Source organism: Haliotis cracherodii, unplaced genomic scaffold, assembly GCF_022045235.1.
Source record: "Haliotis cracherodii isolate W230 unplaced genomic scaffold, xgHalCrac1.p SCAF_16, whole genome shotgun sequence".
Lineage (NCBI taxonomy): Eukaryota > Metazoa > Mollusca > Gastropoda > Lepetellida > Haliotidae > Haliotis > Haliotis cracherodii.
The window spans coordinates 657927-681669 of NW_027266271.1; the positions used below are offsets into that span (position 1 = coordinate 657927).

Consider the following 23743-nt stretch of genomic DNA (forward strand, 5'->3'; position numbering starts at 1 on the left):
CTGCAGCTCTTGTCCTTGGTATCAACATTTCACAACTTTTCAGATTACAATCGAGCATGCTCTTTCTACCAAGATTTCAAAGAGCGCCATGCGATTCAAGTAAGGCTTCCAAAAGGTTTCATGCTAGAAATGTTGAAGACATTTCCAAATTCGCAGCATCAGTGAGATAAGTTATGTCAGAGACAATTCCCTATTTTGCCTTGTACCAGACGTTCAGTGTGTTTTCAGGTGACTTGCCTTTGTATGTGTGTTTGAAGAGTGCCACCGGTTGGGCAGGTTACACCTATCCTTTCGCGAACACATGGTACCATCACTATTTTATAGTAATTCATATACATATGCTCAAGATATAGTAGGAATCGTACAGTCGACAATTTGACAGATATTTCTGTATGGAAAGGGTTTAGTCGGTTTTATTTTTTTTATACATTTCCTATTAGAGCAGCTCGAGTCATAGGTCGTTCTGATTTAAAACCGTACTGGTTGGTCATGTTTCCCAAACCAGAAAACAGCTCACCAGACTGGAAGGCATGTTATTAGAGTGGCAAGGTATTTATGCACAGTGTGTCAAGGTTATGTTCTTTGATGTGGTAGTTGCAAATACTTCACTAAACTGAAGGTATCAGACTCTCTATACATGGTGGTCTGTATTGATTTATGTGACTATCCCGAGATTGTGGTGAAAGGTCTACTTCTGTTTACAGATACTAGTAAGCACCTTTCTAGTTCAGCCATTAGTACTGCATGATGCAATGGATTTTATGAAATTTGACACATTTACGTCCACATTGACACTTCTCTAATTTAACCCTTAGAATTACACAATTTAAACTAAAATGGATTTGTGTTCGTATGCGTACTGGTGCATAATCTGAGATGGAGAGTGAGTGATTTGTGTTTTACTTTGTTTTGATCAACATGGCAAAATATATGTCAGTCGGATAAGTGAGGAAATCCAATAAACAGCCATGGCAAACCTGGGTTACGAATCCACGATTATAGGTTTTTGAAACGCCTAAGGGATGCAACTCTCCACAAGTCACGAATATCATGAACAAGGATTCACGACTAGTTGTGATCGTGCAAACAATTAGTCAGGTTACTGTGACCAATGACTTCGCATAAAGGCATCGCAGATTTGAATGAATACTAGTTACTAGAACATGTTATGTTCAAGATACATTGTCACATATCTTCCTGTGGTTTATATTGTATTATCATTGTATTGTCGTATCATTTTACATGTTCACATACTAGTTTAAATATACTGAACCGCAAAAGAAAAGTCACCATGGATATATATATGAGAAACCTTATTTGTCCAAACACTCTAAACATACTTTGAGACATATTAAAAAGATGAAACTTGGCAATACTGATCATCAAGGATGAAATTCAAGTGCCAAATGTTCTTAAAGTGAAACACAACACTAGTCTCTGAGAAAAAATGGCATCACAAGTCAGTATCTCGTGTGTCGGCTGTGTGCATCGATTACTGTCGTGCAACATCAATACATGGAATGGATGAGGCGGTTGATGAAGGCCATAGGCAATTGAGCCCACACTCCGATGTACGCGTGACGCAGTTCAGCTGCAGTTATCGGCCTTGATCGGACGTCATTCAGCCGTCTTTGAATATCGTCCCACAGATGCTCAATGGGATTTAAATCGGGACTGAGGGCAGGCGACTGCATGGTTCTGATGCCATTATGCTGGAGGAAGTCTCTTGCTGCTCTGTGTGGGCAGTGTGGGCACGGGCGTTATCATGCTAAAACTCGTGGTTGCGGCGACGTACCAAATGAGGTATGGCGTGTGGTCTCAAGACTTGATCAATGTACCGAGCTGCTGTGACACCATTGCCTTTCCCGGGACCGATATTATGGACGACCACAGGGCCGACCCTCTGTGCAAGACCAATTCCACCCAACACCATGATGCTCGGACCACCCCACGAGTCAACAACTCTCTCAACAACACAGGCATCCGAATAAAGTTCCCCACGGCGTCGCCAGACTCACTCTCTGCCATCTGCTGTTGTGATACAGTAACGGCTCTCGTCTGAGAAGGACTCTTCTCCACCGCTGGTGGCGCCAATGGTTTGTCGAGTACTTTCCTCAGCAGTAACAAAGAGATCTTGAAGATGCTGTCGCACAATCTAACGATCCTGACGTCGGGTGGTGGGCCTTGGTCTTCTATAGTGTTGGTGGTCTGGTATCGTTGCTGGAGTCTGTATATGGTCCTTCGATGGACTTGAAATGCATTGGCTACTTGCTGGGCGGTTTGTCCAGCTTGCAATCGTCCAAGGGCTTGGTGTGGCTGATTTCTTGTTAATCTTGACATGTGGTAGCAATTCAATAACGAATGAATGTTATCCGATCTGGTTGGATTTTTATAGGGCAAGTAATGGGGGAACGCATGTGCATATCAATTTGCACGGAACTCGTGTGCATCGGGTTACCATGGCCGTTGCCTTGATACGTTTGGGCGATCGGTTTTATTGTCATCTACTTTGTTTTTTATCATCAAATTTCATTTTTCCGGACAAGGTTATGTTAAATTTTAGAACTTTGACAAACATTACCCAGATATTTAAATGACATGCAGTGTTACTTGGGGTGTCGTTTCTTTTGCGGTTCAGCATACATAACTGTGATATAATTGATGTGGCTAAAATACTGCAGATGTGACTTTCAATTTTAAATCGCCAACACAATGTGTGAAGCTTGTATTGTTATTTAATCACATGCTGAAACTGTGTTACAGTGAACGTCTGGTTAAACATTCAGTTCCCTACAACTGCCCGTATGTCCGTTTAAGGCAGCGGTTGATTGAACAAGGTGTTATCTTTTAATGTAAACAAAACAATTAATGAACCGATTCGCTCTTGTGGTCTCTATATAACTGCCTCCTTGTCCAGAACAAAAAGAATATATTTTTAACATAACCTCTGTACCTAAATTGATTGATTACATTGCATTTCAGATCACTTCAAGAAAATTCAAGTGACGAGAACATCTCATCAGTCAAATATCGTCAGTGTTCTGCAATGCAAGTGCGGCTATTGCTATCTATTGATTTGTTGAGATCCCTTCAATTTGTTTGCACGAAGATAATCAATAAACTAGTCGAGGTGTAAACAAAAGACTGTAGATACAGAAGGATTGCGATATCGATCTGTGCATTTCGAACACTATCCGCGACCGCTACGTTTACCGATTATTCAGCCATGGGCTTTATCTTCAGTGCGCCGAAAAACCAACACGGCGACGAATGTCTGCTTCACGTACTTAAAGGTCACCGTGCAGGTATCAATTGTATGGCAATTAACGACGAAGGAACTATCTTAGTGACCGGCAGCGAGGACACAACTGCAATTCTCTGGAGTACCAGTCTCGAAGACCCTGGCTGTTATGGCGAACTAGTTGGTCATACGGAAAGAATAAACTGTGTATCATTCGAAGACAAATATGTTCTCACCGGAAGTGCCGACACCACAATACGAAAATGGCATTGTGAGAGTTTAGACTGCCTCTTGGTAATTCAGGGTCACACGTCGATCATCCAACGCATCATCTGCGCTGGAGATTTCATCTTCTCAAGCTCATACGACCACACTGCACGCTGCTGGGATTTTGACAATGGGGAACCTCTACGCGTATTCCGAGGACATACCAGGGGCGTTTACCCATTACTGTTCCGACCGGGCGATGAGATGTTCCAACAAGAATATGATGAAGATCCTGACATACTTGTTACCGGGTCTGCTGACAACACTGCTATTTCCTGGGATATAAGTACTGGCAAACCTCTTAACGTTTTTGGTGGCAAGTATGGTCACACGGAGCAGATCACATGCCTGGCATTGGATGGTCCAGGCGACATCCTTTTCACTGGAAGCATTGATCACACAGTGAGAACCTGGTATCTACATGATGGTGGGCAGCATAAAGTCTTCAAGGGTCACGGGGGTGTCATAACCTGTATTCAGGTGAGTAAATGAGCGCTTTTTGTGCTGCATACTTTCTGTAACTAAGGATTACATTCGATAGAAGTAACTTTTATTAATCAATATTACAGTCAAGCATCTAATGGCTAAATAAATAAATGAATAAATATTGATTTAAGCGTAATTACTTGTTGATAAAAATGGGGCATGTTCATATAGGGAACAATTATGAAATGGTGATATAAGTATGTCACACATTACAGAAAAACCAGACAACTACGATTTTGACTCAATTCTATAGCTTGTCATATTTTGTTTTTTAAAGAATGCTACACACTTATTGTTATGGACTTTAGTAAAAGTGTACACAATACAAATATTGAAATACATATGACGTATGAAATCTGTACAAGGTCTAATAGAACGTGCTTCATGAAAACGTGGCATTGACAAGGAATTAATGTGGAGCATTTTCTTACTTTAAAAGAAAAGCAAGAGTAAAATGTGAATAATTGGCTGAATATTATGCAGCTGGTTTGTTTGTTTATCCCAATTCGAATGCCAACAATGATTAATATATTGCCTAATAGCAGGCTTACAATCAGGATGAACTTTTGCTTTTGTGTTACCTTTCATGCCAACATGGCTGGGAAAAGCGAACATAAAATAATATCATTATCAATAGATCAACTTGACATGGTCTATTGTGTGGTGATTTGAGTTCCGCTGTGTCGGCATTGCGGGTCTCTACATATAACTTCATCTTGTGTAGTTAACGTTTATTATCTCAGCGCAATGTAGCCAAACCCGACGAATTACATACAATTCAAAGACAGTCCTAAGACAACATTTACATTTGATCGCTTTAGCGACGAGTCTGTTATATAGCACTTTGTTACATGTGCACTCAATTGATGCCAAGTTCCTTCTTGTTCAATAGCAATGAGTGACTAATATTTGAATCTGGACCACGCAAATCGGTGGAAAGACAACACAAAATCTGGAAGGTCACAGCACCTGCTCACATGCGCAATAATCTACATCTTCATCTGAAGACAAGTCGCAAACTGGAAGGTCACAAAACCTGATCACAACAACAAAATCTACATCTTCATGTAAAGACAACAGACAATCTGGGAGGTCACAACACCTGATCACATGAACAATAATCTATGCCTTCATAATGATAGGTTTTGAGTAAACACTGAACTGTAGGTAAATACTGGAAAATGGAAAAAAATGACATGGTCAATATAGATTTAAATGGCAACCATATTTACATGTGGATTGGAATTATGTTAGCACATTTAACAGACACTACAGCTGTTCAGATCAATAAACCTGGAGTTTAAAATGTGGTTTTCAGAATATAAACTATCGGGAAATTGTAACTTTGCTTCATATAAAGGTCAACAAAATTAAGTTATTCTGACTTAAAATAATGCATCTTCCAAAACATATTCATGAAGACATATCGAATTTAAGGTCGTGATTCACAATTTGCACGTGCAATTTTAAAAGCAAGAAACTCATAAATGCGGGGTTTTATTATTGTTTGGCTTTCATGTGCTGATAAAAACAACTTTGTTAACCGTTAATAAGGCTTACGTTATGCCACTGAAAATCAACATGGGTTTGCTGCAAACAGGAATGGCGCAAAACGAAGTTGAAAAACATTTTAATGTGCATCGATAAACAATATCATCTCTTTGGAGACGTTACAGAAGGGCAACACTCATGATTTTGGACAGGCCGGTCGTCCACGAGTGAAGTCATTTCAACAAGACAATAATATTCGGTTGGTGCATGTACGACATTGACACCAAACTGACACATTAACAGGTCGGACAATTCCTCGGTTGAGACCAATTAGAGGCAGAATCGTACGCAACCAGTGGAGGGAGCCCAACATCCTCCCCCGATGTCCAGCGATACACCGAATTTTGCTTTCAAGTCACCGTCAGGCAGGTATAGCTTGATGTAGACAACATCTGACGTGCGAAAGATTGGGTCAGTATAGTGTTCACTGGTATACTGTCCAGGTTACATCAATGACGGTCGAGCAAAGGTACAAAGGCAGAAGGCTTTAGCGACGCTTGCGTTACTCAACGCAGTTTGGGGGTGGAATTGTAGTGGTATGGGGTGGTATTACAACGCATGAGAGAACACAACTCATCATTGTTAATGGTAATTTGCGAGATCATGCGGGGATGTTACGTCAGGGATGTGACTTGTGGAGACGCTACAACAACACCAGGAAACCCGTGCGGCATAACATCCCCTCCCCTCATCCCCTCCGTGAACATCTACAGTGGTGTCGTCAGAGAGTCACATGGCCTAAAGCAAGATGGCGACGTGCTCTGTTCACAGCCAAGTCCCGTTTTCTGCGGAGACGTGGTGATAGATATGCCCGTGTCTACCGACGTCGTAACAAACGTTACACTGAAAAGTGGATCGTTTTGGAGGTGGAAGCGTCATGGTGTGGGGAGGCATTCATCACTGAGGCCAGACAGCACTTGTGAGAGTGGATGGTGCTCTGAATGGTGAACGCTACCGAGACGAGAATCTGCAGCGCCACGTTGTCTCCTTTATCAACGCCAATGGCGGATTCCTTCAGCAGGACAACGCCAGACCCAAAGGCGCACGTGTTTGCACAGAGTTTCGGCATCAGAACAACGTGCCTAAGCTACACTGGCCTGTCCGCTCGCCAGACTTTCCACTGTTGAACATCTGTGGGACGTGCTGGATCGTCGTGTTCGTCAACGTCAACCACCGCCACATACACCTCGGGAACTGTTTGTTACGCTATAGCAGGAATGGCAGAACATCCCCCGGGCTGTTATTCGGACTTCGATCTATGTGCAGTCGCTGCCGTGAGGTGATAGCAGCTCGAGGAGGCCATAATCGTTACTGACTTTCCACCTACCTTGGACGTCTTTGCACCTGATTTTGTTAAATGCATATGGTACAGCAATAATTTACATATACATTCCACTATTTATAATATTTATGAAATCTAAACTCGAAAAATAAACCCAGTTGCAATCCTGATGTATAGTTCCTTTTTTTAAGTGTATATCTTAATTAAGAAATGACCTTCACTTTGTGTGAATTCATTGGAGTATGAACCTTCATAGAGTGAGGGTCAAACTGTATGAACGTCGGAGCTTACAGTGTTTGACCGTCACTCTATGAAGGTTCATACTCCAATGAACTCACACAATGTGAAGGTCAATTCTTTTAATTTTTCTTTTGAAGTGCTACGGTACACATACCTCTTATTGCAACAATCTATTAACATTGTTTTACGTTCATACGAGTACACGGAGGACCTCCAGTGACTTCCTATTTACATATCCATCCACCTTAGGTCATGGGTAAGAGTTGCAAATTCTCTGCCTTCGTCGTCAACTTTAAAGGTGAACGAACTTTTGGACAACTGAGAGTGAAACTCAAGGCCTCTAGTGACGTAATGAATGTCTACGTCAAACCAAACTTTCTGCAAAACATATGTTGGGGTATCGTGATTAAGATATTCTCTGATTTTAACGATATCTCCCTTGTCAATGATCGGCTTGTGCTTCGTTGGTTCGGACAAGCCAGCTCTGACATTTTGTTTCAGTTGACCATTCAACAAAACATTAGCCTTGTGGAATGCCTTATCTTTCACAGTGTCACAATCTCTTCCATTAACTCTGAGATGCCTATTGAGGTCAGACCGAATGTTCCGCACGGTGTCCGCACTAATGTGTCGCTGGTGTGCCACTGCACTTTCCGCAGCAGTAACAAAGAGATCTTGAAGATGTTGTCCCACAGTCTGACGATGCTGACATCGGGTGGTCTGCCTTGGTCTTCCACTACTTGGTCGGTCATCTGTAGTGTTGTGGTCAGGTAACGTTGCTGGCGCCTGTATATGGTCTTTACGTAGACTTGAAGTGCATTGGCTACTTGCCAGCCGGTTTGTCCAGCTGGACCAGTTCCTCGTGTATTTTCGTAGATTTTTTTTTTAGATTTGCTAAACTATATATTTTTAGAATTGTTAGGATATAGGGAATAGGAAAACTGATTTCCCATTTTTTTCAGGGTCGTTTGGGAGGCCATCTTGGCTTTTCAAAATGGCGAGCAAAAAACAGAACTTGCTCGATAACTCTGCCTCTAGGCCACACATATTGTAAGTATTGATGAAAAAACATATGATTTAAGTAATCAGGAATCCACTCAGACTAACAACAACCATCCGAGTATAATGTAAAGTAAGATATTTAATATGAAAAACCATTTATTAACCACAAAAATATTAAAATTTTAAACAAATATACTGAAATAGTGTCTCTGCTTGCGATTAACATCTTGACACTTCTATGAAACAATCTTCATATCAACATCAATTATGGGCACAGTTTATGATTGTCATCATAATGTATCAGTCATCGTTTTCTTCATCACTGACATCCGAAGTACGTGAATCTTTATCAATTTCACACTGGGTGGTGCATAAGCACTTTAAGCTTTTTGACCTGCAAGAACACCTTTGTGAGGACCAATCTCCTTTGCATTGTTATCAGAAGCATCTCGATAATGGCCTTTGGTGCATAAGAACATCAGTGGTAGTCGGTCTAAGCTGACCTCCGTCGTCCTTGTGGTAGCCATACTGCATCGGATCCTGTAGAACCTGCTGTTGAATGGCCCCAAACTGGAGCCTGTACATGTACCCTCATTTATGTGCTGTTTAAGGGCACCGATTGTGGGTGGCAGTTTATCACTGTCCGCCATGTCCTTGCAGAATAAGTGCCATTGCAGCTCTAGAATGTTGCTAATTTGGATTCCTTCAGACAATAAATAGATCACACAAACCTAGCCAAACATGTCATCAGCTCTTCTGATAGTTTGGCGTCATATGAAAGCATCCTAAAAGATTTAATTATGTCATCATCAGCTTCAAGGAAGATCTTGAACCAAGTAACTTTGCCAACTCTTGCAAACTTCCCACTGTTGTCTGCGCCTGAGAAAGCATGGAATGCAGGTAAAGTTTTCGCCTTTTCTGGACCTAGAACATCCCGAAATCATAGTTGGCTGTGGCCAGGATCAGAACTTCAGTGTCAGGTGAAAAAAATGTTAGTTGTACGTCTCCTGAGTTTCACCTTGCTGCAGAGACTGCAAGACATATCATCAAGGTGTCAGCTTCCTCATGGTTGTTTGGATCAAAATTCCCGAGATCCTTGCTGCTCTTGGTTGTACCAAATGCTGAAGTGATGACAAGCTTGGAGGAACTTTTGCTGTAGTCCAGAGTCCTCAGTCAAATCTGCTTTGGTCTTGTCATGTGATAGGAATCTGCCCATCGTTATGTGCTCTATACTCGTCTCATCTATGACTTGGTACTGAACTGGGTCCTGACCATGGCGTCTCATTTCCCTGGTTGTACTCTTCTGGAAATCAGATTTTTGAGATCCATTGGCATTTTAGGCCAAGCAAAAGAACTGAAAATGACCTCTGAAAATTAGGTACATCGTAAATGTCGCCATTTTTCACATTTTTCTTTTATGAAATCACCAATTATCATTCCAAAACGTCGCCGATAACCCTAGAACCGTTTAGAATGTTTTGGAAAATACGCAAACACGAACGCCTAAGTGAACTTTCCGCCATATTGGATAGTGTTTACAAAATCACGTTTTACGTACACCGTTTATGAGACGCCTGTAACATCAGGTATATTTTAAACTTAGCTGCGATACTTACATCCTTGAATTCCTTATAAATTTTAGAATCAAATGACTAATGGTCTTTGTCACCAATACAAAATTGCCTAGATAAAATCAAACAAAAGTTAGATGTGAAAACGAACGCTGTGCTCGAAAAACTGCACTTGTTTGAAATGTAAACAAAGCAAAATTCAGATTTTACACAGTGTAGCATTTTCTCCAATTTAGAACTATACATCGTCTATTCGTTCAAAATATTGACTCAACCTTGTCAGAATACGCATAGGAATAGAATCGTTGGAAGCATCAGGGAATTTGAAATAGATACTTTGCAATATTTTGATATTTTCAACAGAAATTGTCACCGTCCGTCCTGTGTGACGCCTTGAGTGACGCAAAATCACGTAGAAAAACAACGGTATTTATCGGAATTTCTGACTTATTTCGGTTTGTTTCAATGAAAAATATTACATAGATTGTCAGAATGTTTGTGATTACTTATGTGACCGGAGTGGTTTATGTGAATGTATCACTAAACGCAGGTTGATTTGTGGATGCCAGTTGTTTAATACATAAATAAACAGTGGCCCTGTGAAAATAAATACACAGAGTTAAAATATGCACAATACCTACACATACAAATAAATCATTTCATTATAACTTATTAACAAATATTAGAATCTTATATATGATCATATACATTGTTATGATCCATCGTAATTAGCATGATTAGTTTTATCTTACTGTACTCTAAATATTACAGGAGATTTATCATATAATAAATTGACAAACATAGTTTATCAATAATTGGAGAATAATGATAAATGCATTAATACATAACACACAATTTCAGTACATATCACTATAAATACATACAACATATAAATGTCCTCACCAGATGTATGGCACTGTGCCCTATGATGTCACAACATCAGACATTTGCTTTACCGGGACACACCTGAACATAAATATATATAACATAATTAAAGTGTAACATATTATATCAATATGTTTACAGCCTTAGGTATATACAATAACCCTAAAATATATATTCTAATCTCTCACCTCATCATACAGACATACATTCATACATGTGCAGTTAGGTGCAGAACTTTAATTTACAGGTAAATAGCTCCAGTCTATCAATAAATGTACTCATTATGGTTAGTTACACAATAAGTTAAGTAATATCAACATGGCAATGCTAGTTAAGATTATCTATTACAAACATACTTACATACTTAAAGTATTTAAGTAAATTTAGCCTAACTACAATTCATTGAATACGATGACTGATATCATATATATTTACCACACTTAACAATATAATCATTATTAAAAGAAGTTAAGAAACCATTCATATGCACCTTAATAACAAACCCTTCAAAGAACACATAAATATACAATTCAAACAAACTAACCTGTGACAATTGACTCAATTATTTCAGAGATGAACCGACAACTTGTCTCCATACACAGTCAAATACAAGTGTGAATTTAAACTGATCAGTCCCATAATGCACCCTGTCACTGAAAGTAAGGGGCTGGGGCTAGACAATAGAGACCAGAGAAACAATAGAGAAGGCAAGCGCATGGGTGACTGTGCTATTGTATTAGTGAAGCAGGTTAGATTGAAGGGTAGACTAAAACTTAGGTATTAAAATAAGAGGTGACCTTAAAATACACTTGATGATATGTACATAATTACATACTACTACATTTTCCTCCCCAAGGAAATGACGTCTTCGTCATTCTGAGTTTTGGCGAGTTAAAATAGATATAAATGCTTTCGTGATGTCCGGTGTAGTCTGTTCCAATGTTCCAGCGCTCGTTAAATGCTCCAGGTAACGAACCCTAACCATCCAATCTGGCTCTACTGCTGCATGACTAAGCGCATACTGCCCTGAACGCACCCAACTTGGATTGTGTCGCTCACGTGTTGACCTTCGTGGAACAACATCAGCTCCATCTGTATCTGGAACATCCATCTCGTCAACATGTTCTGCTTCAGCTGAAGGAACTTGATCCAGAACAGTATCATCACCTTTAGTTTCATCTTCAGCTTCAGGAATGACATCATCTTGGTGTAGATCTGGAGTAGTAGCACCAGCATCTTCATCCAATTCATCATCAGTAGGATTCACCTCTGTTTCTCCCTCTCCTGGGATGTGACCGTCGTCACCAGAAATGTTCTCCACTGCTGCCTCAGCCTCATGATCGTCACTACTTGCCTGAGCAGCAGTATCCACATCTGCAGGAACATCCTGATTGGTATCTGTGGGGATACCAGCAGCTGCAGCATCTCTATTTGGGGTGTGGATCTCTACAATGATGTCTTCCTGACTAATGTCTTCATCTGGGAGTGTCTCTAGCTTTGGTTGTGGCTTAGACCGTTTTGGCCTTGGTACAGGTCTGGATGATATAGGCTCTGATTCATGTGATGTTTCAATCTCTCCAGGGTCATGAAGAGCACCAATGGGCAAGAGAAGATTCCTATGTAAAGTCCTCTGTCGACCTTCACAATTCTCTTTCTGCACTACAAAGACGGGCACATCTTGACTGGGTTGTTGCAGAATGATGTAAGGATCTTCTTCCCACTTATCTGAGAGCTTGTGTTTACCATCAAATGCCAATATTTTCACTAGAACGCGGTCTTCAGTCTGTGGTGTTTTAGCTGAGGCCACAGCCAGTTCATAAGATTTCTTCAATCTTTCTCTGAGTTATCTGGTGTACTCTGCAAGTGACTGTGTCAAACCAAGTTCTAGCCCAAAAGCAAGATCTAAAGGAAGACGTGGCTCTTTACCAAACATTAAAAAGAATGGTGACTGTCCAGTTGACTCGTGCCTTGTGCAATTATAGGCATGTACAAGAGGCCCAATATGTGATTTCCAATCACTCTTCTGGTCAGGTGATAAGGTTCCCAACATGTCACATAAAGTGAGATTGAACCTCCCACACATGCCATTGCCCATGGGATGGTACAGTGTGGTTCTGGACTTCTTCATGCCAGTAAGTAAGCACAATTCCTTTATGAGATTCCCATCAAAGTTAGCACCTTGATCAGAGTGTATCCGCAGTGGAATCCAATAATGAACGATGAAGTTGTCAAAGAAGGCTTTAGCGGTGGCTTTGGCTGTCATGTTGTTGGTAACATATGACTGTGCATATCTAGTGAAGTGGTCAGTAACAACTAACACATTGTGTTTCCCTCCCTTGCATGGTTCAAGGTCCAAGAAATCCATGGACACCAGCTCTAGTGGCTGAGTAGTCTCGATTCCAGTGAGTGGAACTCTCTGGTTGGTTGGAGTCTTCCGACAGATGCATCTTCTGCAATTCTTAATCCTGTCATCAACATCCTTAGACATACCTGGCCAGAAGAATCTTTCTCTCAAGAATGCCAAGGTTTTGTCTCTTCCTGGATGACCCACGTTGTTATGAAGACCTTCTAATGCATCTTGAATGTAGTCTGCCGGTAATACCAACTGTTGTCTAGTTTGTCCGTTGATTATTACTTCTCTGTAGATAATTCCCCGCTGAAGATGGAGGTTAATTGAGATCTTGAGCAAAGCTGAATGAACTGTGGAATCACAGAAATCATGTCTCCTTGGTTTGTTGCCAGACTGTAAACATCTTGTCCATTGTCGTAAGATAGGATCTTGGTACTGCGCTTTCCTCCAGTTCCTATGTGACATCCTTGCTAGAGGAACACCAATAGTGCCGAGGTTCTCTTCGTGGGTAACGTCCGCCTGCATACATAAACTCTCCACATAAGTTTGGGCATGAATGATGTTACATACAGCCTTTACCGATTCGCCCAACATATCCTCCTGGTCTCCACTTGTCGTTATTCCTGGTAAACGTGACATACGATCTGCATCTGCATTGTTAATCCCTGGGCGGTACTTGATGTCAAAGTCATAGGCTGCCAAATCTGCTAACCACCGATGTCCTGTTGCATCAAGCTTTGCTGAAGTGAGAATGTAGGTCAACGGGTTGTTACCTGTATAAACTCTGAACTTGGTACCATAGATGTAATCGTTGAACTTTTCAGTAATTGCCCACTTTCAAAGCTAGAAACTCTAGACGATGTGCAGAATAGTTCTTCTCAGCTTTGTTCAGTCCTCTACTAGCATACGCAATCACTCGTCTCTGTCCACCCTGCTCTTGATACAGAACAGCGCCAAGTCCCTGTGTGCTGGCATCTGTATGGAGCTCAAATGGTAGACTGTAATCTGCATAAGCCCGAATAGGAGGTGGCACCAGAAGTTCTTTCAAGTAATGGAATGCCTTGTCTTGCTCAGGTCCCTATGTCCATGGTTGTTGACTCAATTTCTTTCTTGTTCTCCTTGTCTGTGTTGGTGGAGGCATAAGACTTGACAGGGGCTTGGTGATTGCAGCAAAGTTCTGCACAAATCTCCGATAATACCCTGCAAATCCAAGAAACTGTCTCACTTCGTTTGGATTCTTTGGTGGGGGCCATGACTTTATCTTTTCAACTTTAGCTGGATCTGGTTCAATGCCTGGTTCCAAAATGATATGACCTAAAAACTTGATCTTGTCCTTGAAGAAACTACATTTATCTGGAGCAAGCTTGAATCCACAGTCTTTGAGTCCCTAAAATACCTTCTTCAACCTGTCAAGATGTTCTTCAAAGGTATCAGCAAAGATGATGATATCATCCATGTAGATAAGGCATATCTTGAGATGCATATCTTCAAAACAGTCATTCATGAGGCGTTGATAAGTAGCAGGACTGTTGCATAAACCAAAGGGCATCCGGTTGAATTCATAGAATCCAAGGGGTCCCACAGAAAAAGCTGTTCTCTCTTTGTGATGTTCTTCTAATTCGACATGGTGATATCCACTCTTCATATCCATTGTGGAGTAGAATCTGGATCCTCTGAGGGTGTCAAACATCTCTTCAATCCATGGCAGAGCGTATGAATCTTTAACTGTCCTTTGATTCAACTGTCTAAAATCAATGCACATCCTTAAAGATCCATTCCTCTTGCGTACTAACACTACATTAGAAGACCAATGTGATCGTGATCGACGAATGACTCCAATAGCTAATAGTTGGTGTAGATGATCTCTTACTTCGTTATGCATGGATGGTGGAATTCTCCTATGTCGTTGTTTGAAAGGTCGTTCATCAATGAGGTCGATCCTATGTTTCACTGTACAAGTGTGTCCAAGGTCAAGGTCACCATGAAAGAAAATGTCTAAATAGTCTGAGATGACTTTCAATCCCTCTTCATGCTGAGTGGTTGAAATTCTTGAAGATTCTATGTCCATCTTATTAATGAGAGAAGTGCTGTCCTGAGAATTGTCTTCCAAGGTAGGCTGTTCTTCAACAAATACAGGCTGGATCTCACAAAGAAGAGCATGAGGTTGAATGACTACTGTCCTTGTGGTAATGTTGGAAATGTTGACTTCCACGAATCCTTTCTCTCTGTAAGTGATCAAACTGGGTGAGATGTCAAGGTCATCGGGGATAGCTGAACGGCCAGTACTTTGCAATATAGCACATGTACTGCGATTAGGGAAGCGCCTTGTCAATATAGCCCGAGTTAGTGACGTCTGAGTTGGGTGGGATGATAACCTTCTTAACTCCTGCGCACTTGACTAATCCCAGCTGAAAATTTCTTCTTACAAGATCGCGTTCCTGTAGCACCATACACCTAAAAGCTAAATACCAAGGCATGTGAAGGTTCGCATCTTGAAGAAACTTTTCCCCATGCTTATGTCTGCAAGTTCCCAAGTAAACAGATAATATATTGGTGCTATGTAGAACTGGTACCTTGTAATTATAGTTACTAGTAGGAACTACAAGTAAAAGACATGACTGAGGTACAGCATCAATACCGTTGACCTCAAGGTCAACCTGAATGTAACCTGAATATGGAAGGGACTGTCCATCAGCACATTCAACATCCAAAACACTTGTAATGGGGGTGATAGGAATACTAGAGAGATATTGATCATAAAATGCCTGACTCATCGTGGAGACTGTAGCTCCTGTGTCTAATAAAGCTCTTGTCTTGATTCCTTGAATACAGACATCGACTTCATTGGCATTTCCTACAAGAGCTGTGGTATCATATCTCTGAGTATCGGTCTGGATTTTTTTTAGACCTATGGGCCACCCCTTCGCATAGGCCATCTCCCGTTTAAATGCTGACGACTATGGTCCATCATGACCCAGCATCCTGAAGCTATGTGTCCAAACTGTCCACAGCGAAAGCACTGTACATCGCTCTCAAATGGTCGTCCTCTAGATCTGCCTCTATATTGTGACTGGTCATACCGTTGCGTCTGGAAAGAAGATTGAGGATGCTATCCAGTGTTGCTCCTGTCTGTTTGATCATAAGACTTCGACTCTAATCGAGCTTGTTCTGTAGGCTGTTGATAGTGATCCTGTGGTGGCTGTTGCTGTTGTTTCTTGATAGAGGCAACTTCAGAAGTAAGGCTCTTGATCATTCCTCGAAGTCCCTTCAACTCTGGTTGTCTCAGTTACAGCCGCCATACTTGTTGCAGACTGTTGCAGACTCTGCGTTGATTGTGTTCCCGCCCAATCTGCCGCAGTTCTCTTCGCAAAACATCAAAATCGGAGAATAAATCAAATTTGTGTCAGCTGAAATGCTTGATTGATGGCTTGAGTCCTGTCCAAAGCATGGAACGAAGGAGCTTGTTGGTGTCTTGATAGATAACTTCACCAGCGTCTACAGCCTTACTAAGTAGGTCTTCTAGACGACAACACCAAGTGTTGACGTCCTCATCGTCCCGCTGCCATGCTGTGTAGAAGGCTGCCAATAAGTTAACGGTAGAATCACTTGTGTCATAAACACACCTTAGCTTATCTAAAAGCGATGAAAGAGAAGCTGGGGAACCTAATCGCATAGCAACTCTGGCTGCCTCCCCTCTCAACACCAATAAACTCTATGACCAACTGAATGTAACCAAACGCAACTATGACCTATCTATTATATAAAAGCTGATTTAAATGCTTTATTATTAAATTATGTTATGATTTTATTGCTTATAATAGTGTTTGAGTAATATGTAAGTGCTAAACAGTCATACTTCTTTCACACGAACACAGATATATTACATAACAAGATAAAGGGTACTAATATGATACAGGTTAAACTAATAACAATAATTAACTAACTACTTAACTAAGAAACTAACAAATTAATCATAAAATAAAAAAATCAGTAGACTAATTAACTAAGTAAACGAGTGAGTAAGTGAGGGTTTCACGCCGCATTGAACAATATTCCAGTCATATCACGGCATGTCAGCTCAAAGTGGGAGAAAATCCGGAAGTGAGGCAGATCTTAGACACCTACGACGCTGGTTAAACTCTCAAGCACTGGCATGGTGCTGCCAAATCTAGAAACAAGTGGGGCGAGCCGAGATTCGAACCCATAATCATAGGTTTCTTGTGTGCCCAAGGGACCCAACTCTGTATAGCAACTAAAGGAATGATTAACTAATGATCTAACTAACTAATGTCATAACTAACTAATGATCTAACTAACTTATGTCCTAACTAACGAATGACCGGTATGATTAAGACTACCAAGTGCACTGTACAAATCTATGCAGTAAATATTTTATGTAAATGTCAAATATACAACAGACAACCCATTATATATAAACATACAGAAAAGACAAATGTCTGTTATACATGATCACAGCAGTGGTATCCTATTCTCTTCACATGAATAATTGTCATTCACAGAACGCCCAATACAATGTAACGAAAGTGTCAATCAAGCTCTTGCACAATACAAGTTTATCGCTGTCTATACACTGAGAGGCAAGCTCATGAAAAGATGATGGCACAAAGTAACTGATACATTATGTGATGTTACATTACTTGCACATCACCGGTCCTGGAGCACACAGATCTCTGTCACGTTCATCCATGGACGGTAAGTGTCAATCGTTGTCACTTGTCACTTGTAACAATCCTGCCGACGACGCCAATGTAACCGGAGTGGTTTATGTGAATGAATCACTAAACGCAGGTTGATTTGTGGATGCCAGTTGTTTAATACATAAATAAACAGAGGCCCTGTGAAAATAAATACTCAGAGTTAAAATATGCACAATACCTACACATACAAATAAATCATTTCATTATAACTTATTAACAAATATTAGAATCTTATATATGATCATATACATTGTTATGATCCATCGTAATTAGCATGATTAGTTTTATCTTACTATACTCTAAATATTACAGGAGATTTATCATATAATAAATTGACAAACATAGTTTATCAATAATTGGAGAATAATGATAAATGCATTAATACATAACACACAATTTCAGTACATATCACTATAAATACATACAACATATAAATGTCCTCACCAGATGTATGGCACTGTGCCCTATGATGTCACAACATCAGACATTTGCTTTACCGGGACACACCTGAACATAAATATATATATATATATATAACATGATTACAGTGTAACATATTATATCTATATGTTTACAGCCTTAGATATATACAATAACCCTAAAATATATATTTTAATCTCTCACCTCATCATACAGACATACATTCATACATGTGCAGTTAGGTGGTATTGTATTAGTGAAGCAGGTTAGATTGAAGGGTAGACTAAAACTTAGGTATTAAAATAAGAGGTGACCTTAAAATACACTTGATGATATGTACATAATTACGTACTACTACACTTACATGTCACATTTATGTATATACGATCTCTGAATCAACGAAAGTCCCTCGTAAAATCCCGCGTACTGTTGACAGTGAACACGCCATTTTGTAAAAGTCGGTCACTGGTAGTGATGTCATACGTCAACATTGTTGTACATATTTGGTAATTTCTTTGAGGTGAAGGTCCTTGAATGAAAGTACACACGATCATTGTATCATTTCAGTTATGATGTAGATTTTGCATATCTTTTATACATTTTTTCACAATATTAATTTCACTTTGGATATTTGTCAATGTTCAAAATGATATCATACCCTAAATATAGGACACAACATGTATGACTGAACCTTTGATAATATCCTGTTTGTTTGAACATTGTTTACATAACAATTGATAGGTTTATAGGGTCGAATACTGTATTCCTTTCCTTGGACATGTGTTACAAGATGAAATGTAAATGTAAAGTGCAGTATGTACGTATTTCTGGGGATGTGTAATAGTCAATATTATAAGTTCATATAACCAATGTCCCACGAATAGCCGTTCCATTTTATTTTATAACTAAAACTGAATATATTACATTAACAAAAAGGATAATATTTTTCGTTAAAATATATGCACGCAAATCCTGAAAGAATTGTCTTGGTCTTGGAATTGTTTTTTATGTCGTTTAAAACGCAGAACAATGATATCTAACGATTCGCCAGGTGCTTGTAAGCCACAAACAATTTACGAATTATTCCTCTCGTTTTGCATTATATAATCAATGGGTTCATTCTGTTTTCAATATTGTGATCACGGGATATTAAACTGTTTATTTTATTTCTCCAGAAATTGTAAAAAGTTAAAAAAATAAAACCCATGCCATGTACCCCGAGTAGTTGTGGACGGTACTATAGGACCACTTTGGGTTCTGTGCATCCAATATGGCTAAACATCCGTTTCCGGTGGCATGCGCATCCAAGATGGAGCCACGTCCGTTCCCGGGAGGCATGCGCACTTCAAAAAGGACGGGACATCCGTTTCCGGGGAGGATGGAGAACCCTAAGAAGCGTTCGTACAATATGAAAAGATCAAAATTGAAAGAAGCGCGTGTAAAATCCTTGATATTTATTTATTTTTTTTATTTATTTTTTTAAAGAAAAAAGAAGGGGTGGTGGTGGTGGTGGTGGTGGTGGTGGAGGGGGGTGGCGGCGGCGGTGGCGGCGGCGACGGCGGCGGAGGGGGAGGGGGAGGGGAGGGACGCTTCGGCGGCGGAGGGGTAGGGGAGGGCGGCGGCAGCGGCGGCGGCGGAGGGGGAGGGAGGAAGAGGTGGTGGCATGGGTTCTTTGTTTTAGCGTTTTTCTCTGGGGCGTGCATGGCGATTTCCATCCTAAAAAAGACAACACAACACTTATTTTTTTTGTTCAACTTTTTAATCCCCTGCTCACATGAACCAACACAACAAAACAAACGCCACAGGATTAGGGGCGTCCCTGTGATTTTGGTGAGCATGAACGTATGTTCACGTATGTGAACGTATGTACACTCCTAAAATGCAGTGAACAGGAACTTTTGCCACTTTGATAGTGAACGTATGTACATTCCTAAAACGCAGTGAACGTATGTACACTCCTCAAACAGGAACGTTGACAGTCAGGTGATCGTAGGTTCAGTGAACAAGTGTCAGGTCAATAAGGGCAGAAAGGTTGGTTCTTTTGATGTAGGGTATGCGTCTGCGCACAGCGGAGGTAGACACTTTGGTATGAAACCATGCTAATACCATGGCATCATTCTTGGCGGTGTCCTTCCAGTCCAACGTATCTAACACTTGATTAAAAGTCCACCCACGCACGCGATAGGTCAGCATGTAGAGACAGTACAAGCCACACAATGTGCTGTATCCACGTTGTAAGGGGTGTGTATTCCATCGTTGTTGAATCTGACCCATGCGATTCAAAGTCTCTTTAATCAGGGGTAATGAATACAGTCCATAGCTATCCATCATTTCCACGGATCCAGGAGCTGGACGATAGATGCTGACCCAGTGTGCGCCAGGTTGATCGCTTGAATCTGTGTTGAACACGTAGACTTTGGGGTAAAAGGGGTCATCCTGTTGCCATCCCAGTCTGGCAAAGTCATCTCTGGCCAGGGTGCCTCGATAGATGGCTTGAAGTGGTTCGTCATAATCGGGATCGATGTTGAGATGACGGACATAAAATTTGGCTTTGGTCAGGGCTAGTTTGTAAACGCCATCAGCAGCACACATGAAGAAGAACTCATCGGGACTTCGTAGCAATTCCAGTTTCATAGGGACGCCATCCAGCAGATAACGATCTTGAAGAAACAGGTCACAGTGTAGACGTCCTGTCAGTTCCACTTCTTTGGTGGGCACAATAAGATCACGTCACGTTCTTACGCCTGTGTTTCTTACGTTTGCATCTGCATCAGGATTGAAGGCGTCCACTTTACCAGCATCGTCGTCAAACCATCCAGGACATCAAAGGTGAGATGTTTTGGCTCCTGTACCATAACTCAGAAGGGTTTCCAAGTAGGCTCTGTAAAGGTAAGTGCCCATGGAGGGTGTGATCTCCAAATGATTGTGTCCCACATAGCCACCTACCAGGGGAGTAGAAACACCCGCTTGCCACTTGGCCAAGGCACTCAAAGGAACAGGCGTCTCTGTGTAGGTTTTATAGTCCTCCTCACCGAGGAGTGGTAGTTGAACAAATCCGAGCATTCTCGAGAGTGGACTTGGCATTATCACTTCTGTGGAATAGAGTGGTCCACCAATTTTTCCCATGAGAGGATGATTGATTGCTACTTCTTCAGGGGCTTGGAATCGCACCTTTCCATCTTCAATCATGTCAAATCGACGACTATCTTGGGGATACTTGACATCAACGACAAACCGTCTGCCATCACTTTGGACTCTGTCTGAGGTCTGTTGTTTCAAGGCACCTGTAATATGTTCCTGAATCAAACGGAAGAGGGATTTCACCAAATCTTCAGATGAATAGATGCCTTTCTCGATAGGAATCTTCTTGCTTTCGTAATGGACGACACCATACTGTGGCTGTGGTATAGCGCTCCCTGCACTTTCATAAACAAAGGTGTCTTTTTTCAGTTTGAGGTTCAGCGCAAACCAGTCAAAGGATGGGGCGACGTTGTACCATGTCATCAGAAAGTGAATTTCGCTGACGCCCACCTCCCACTGTTGGCGATCCAAATGCAGAGGATAAGGCAACTTGATTTCATATGCCATGACAGTGTTGTTTGGATAGATGTCCATCAAGGCATCACTGGGTGGATGAGGTATCAAGTTGAAGTCTCGTGGGTATTCCTGGTGAGGCGGCCAAGGTGGGTGGTGGAAATATGTATCCCAAACTGGAAAGCAGGGCCACAACTGTTTCTCTCCGTGATCCAAGGACAACTGTACCATGCTCATGATGATCACACCATATATCACAATGATCTGATCAAAAAACACGACTTCACTGCGTGGTAAAGTCATGCCAAAACAACACCAAGGTGAGTGTCGGCGCTGGTGATGACGTGGTGCAGCAGCAAGGGGAGGTTCATTGGTACCCACGTATGCTGAGAGGCTTCTCTGCAGGGGTGGCAGTGGTGGTGGCGGTTCTGTCATCGCGTGTGTCCACCCTCTGAATGAGTCTGAGTGACAGCATGCTCCTTATTTTATCTGAAAATGATCTGCAGGGATCCATGAATTAAAACTGGCAGGGTACCCAGTCCATTTCACCAAGACCTCTTCTTGACCCTGTTTTTGGTCCTGGACGTCTTTACAGCACGCAATCCATGGCATACACATCGTCTGTTTTCAAGATGGGTTGTATTTCTTCAGGGTAAAAGGTTCCTTGGAGGACTTCACCATGATCATCTTTGATCCAATACACAGGAGGTGTTCTCCCTGTCACCAATCGGTCCACCGTAAACAGTTCAGTGGTCCAGTTGGGGAGATAACCTTTCTCAAAGTTGCCTTTGGTTTTGTTCAGGCGTACACGGGTGCCCGGCATTAAAAGAGAGGGGGATCTCGTCTTGGGGAACGACAGTCTTTGTGTTGTTATTTTCTTTTTGCGCTGCTGCAGTTGTTTTTGTTCCTCCATGTAGTCTAACACCCGAATTTCTGACAGGGGATCTCCTGGAAGAACATCCACACGACGCTGACCAATGGTCTGATGCAGACGATGGTTGTACGACTTGACCAACTGGGGTAAGACTTTCAAATAGTGTCTGGTCCCATGCTGTGTAAAGTATCGCCACATTTTATTTTTCAGAGTCCTTTGAAACCGGTCCACCACGGCTGCTTTCATTTCAGGATTTTGACTGGTGTAGAAATGAATGCCATGCTTCGGTCATGAGAGCCTGGAAAGGGCGGTTGACAAATTCTATGCCTTTGTCTGTTTGCAATTGAGCAGGAAGTCGGCATTTGGCTTGTTGCATCAGCAAGGTTTGAAAACCTTCGGTCAAAGCAGAACTGCTCTTGGCCTTCAGGGGTTGCACCCATGCCATCTTTGAAAACACATCGATCACGCACCACAGATATTTGAATCCTTGGTTGTCGTCTTGAAAGGCAATCATGTCACTCAAGTCTGCTTGCTCGACGCCTCCCACACGATAGTGGTCTCTCGGAAAGGAATGTCTGGCTGGTTTGTGCAAGGTGTAGGTACTTTGGGTTTGCAACCAAAGCTTGATTTGGCGTTGCAACTCTAGCATGCCTTGCAACAGTTGGTTGTATTCTTGTTCCCACATGTGAAAAGGCTGCTGTGACCTCTGCATCAACGCGTCCATCTCTTCCAAATTTTTGAGACGTTTCTTTGCCATGAGAGGGGTGTGAAGTGTCTGACGATGACATTGTTTGGTGGCCTGTAGACTTTGCCATGTGTCTTCAGGCACCAACACCATCTTGCCTGCGTACTTCATGGTGGCACACCACACAGTGAACCCAACCTTCCTGGTGTCAGACCATTTATTACTTTCCTCCAAACAAAGTGGCTAGGGCAGAACCAATGAGAGGAATGAGTCCTCCTAATAATCCTCCTCCATGTTGTAGAAGTTTACGTTTCTTGCTTAGAGGTACTTGTTTTTTCATGAGCGTATTCAAGACTTTACCATGTCGTTGCAAGTTTTGAGGTTGAGTCATGGTCATGGGAATATTGCCTGCATACAAGTTCACCACACATTCACAAAGGGCACGGATGAGATCGGTAGGAGCATGTTTGAGTATGGCTTTACGCATCGCTGAAGCGGCAGCACACAAATGACACAGAGCATGTTTCTGTTTCCTGAGGCACCGAGACATCTTTCCTGCATGGAGGTGTTAGCCTGAATGAGGCACCTGATCTGCAGCTTCTCTCTTTTATCAGGCAGTGGCAGGAGGGAGTTGTAA

At 41.5% G+C, this 23743-nt stretch overlaps 1 protein-coding gene and 1 pseudogene across 1 annotated transcript in view; one reads left to right on the forward strand and one right to left on the reverse strand.

The window, feature by feature from the left end:
• The window catches only part of LOC139463336 (WD repeat-containing protein 86-like), a 42219-nt gene that overhangs the window by 2056 nt on the left and 16420 nt on the right, over positions 1-23743 (forward strand). Inside the window, exon 2 of the mRNA XM_071244586.1 lies at positions 2983-3988. Coding sequence (XP_071100687.1) covers positions 3227-3988 — 762 coding nt within the window. The 5' untranslated portion in view covers positions 2983-3226. The remainder of the gene's footprint in view (positions 1-2982; positions 3989-23743) is intronic.
• LOC139464089 (uncharacterized) lies at positions 15784-20647 on the reverse strand (annotated as a pseudogene).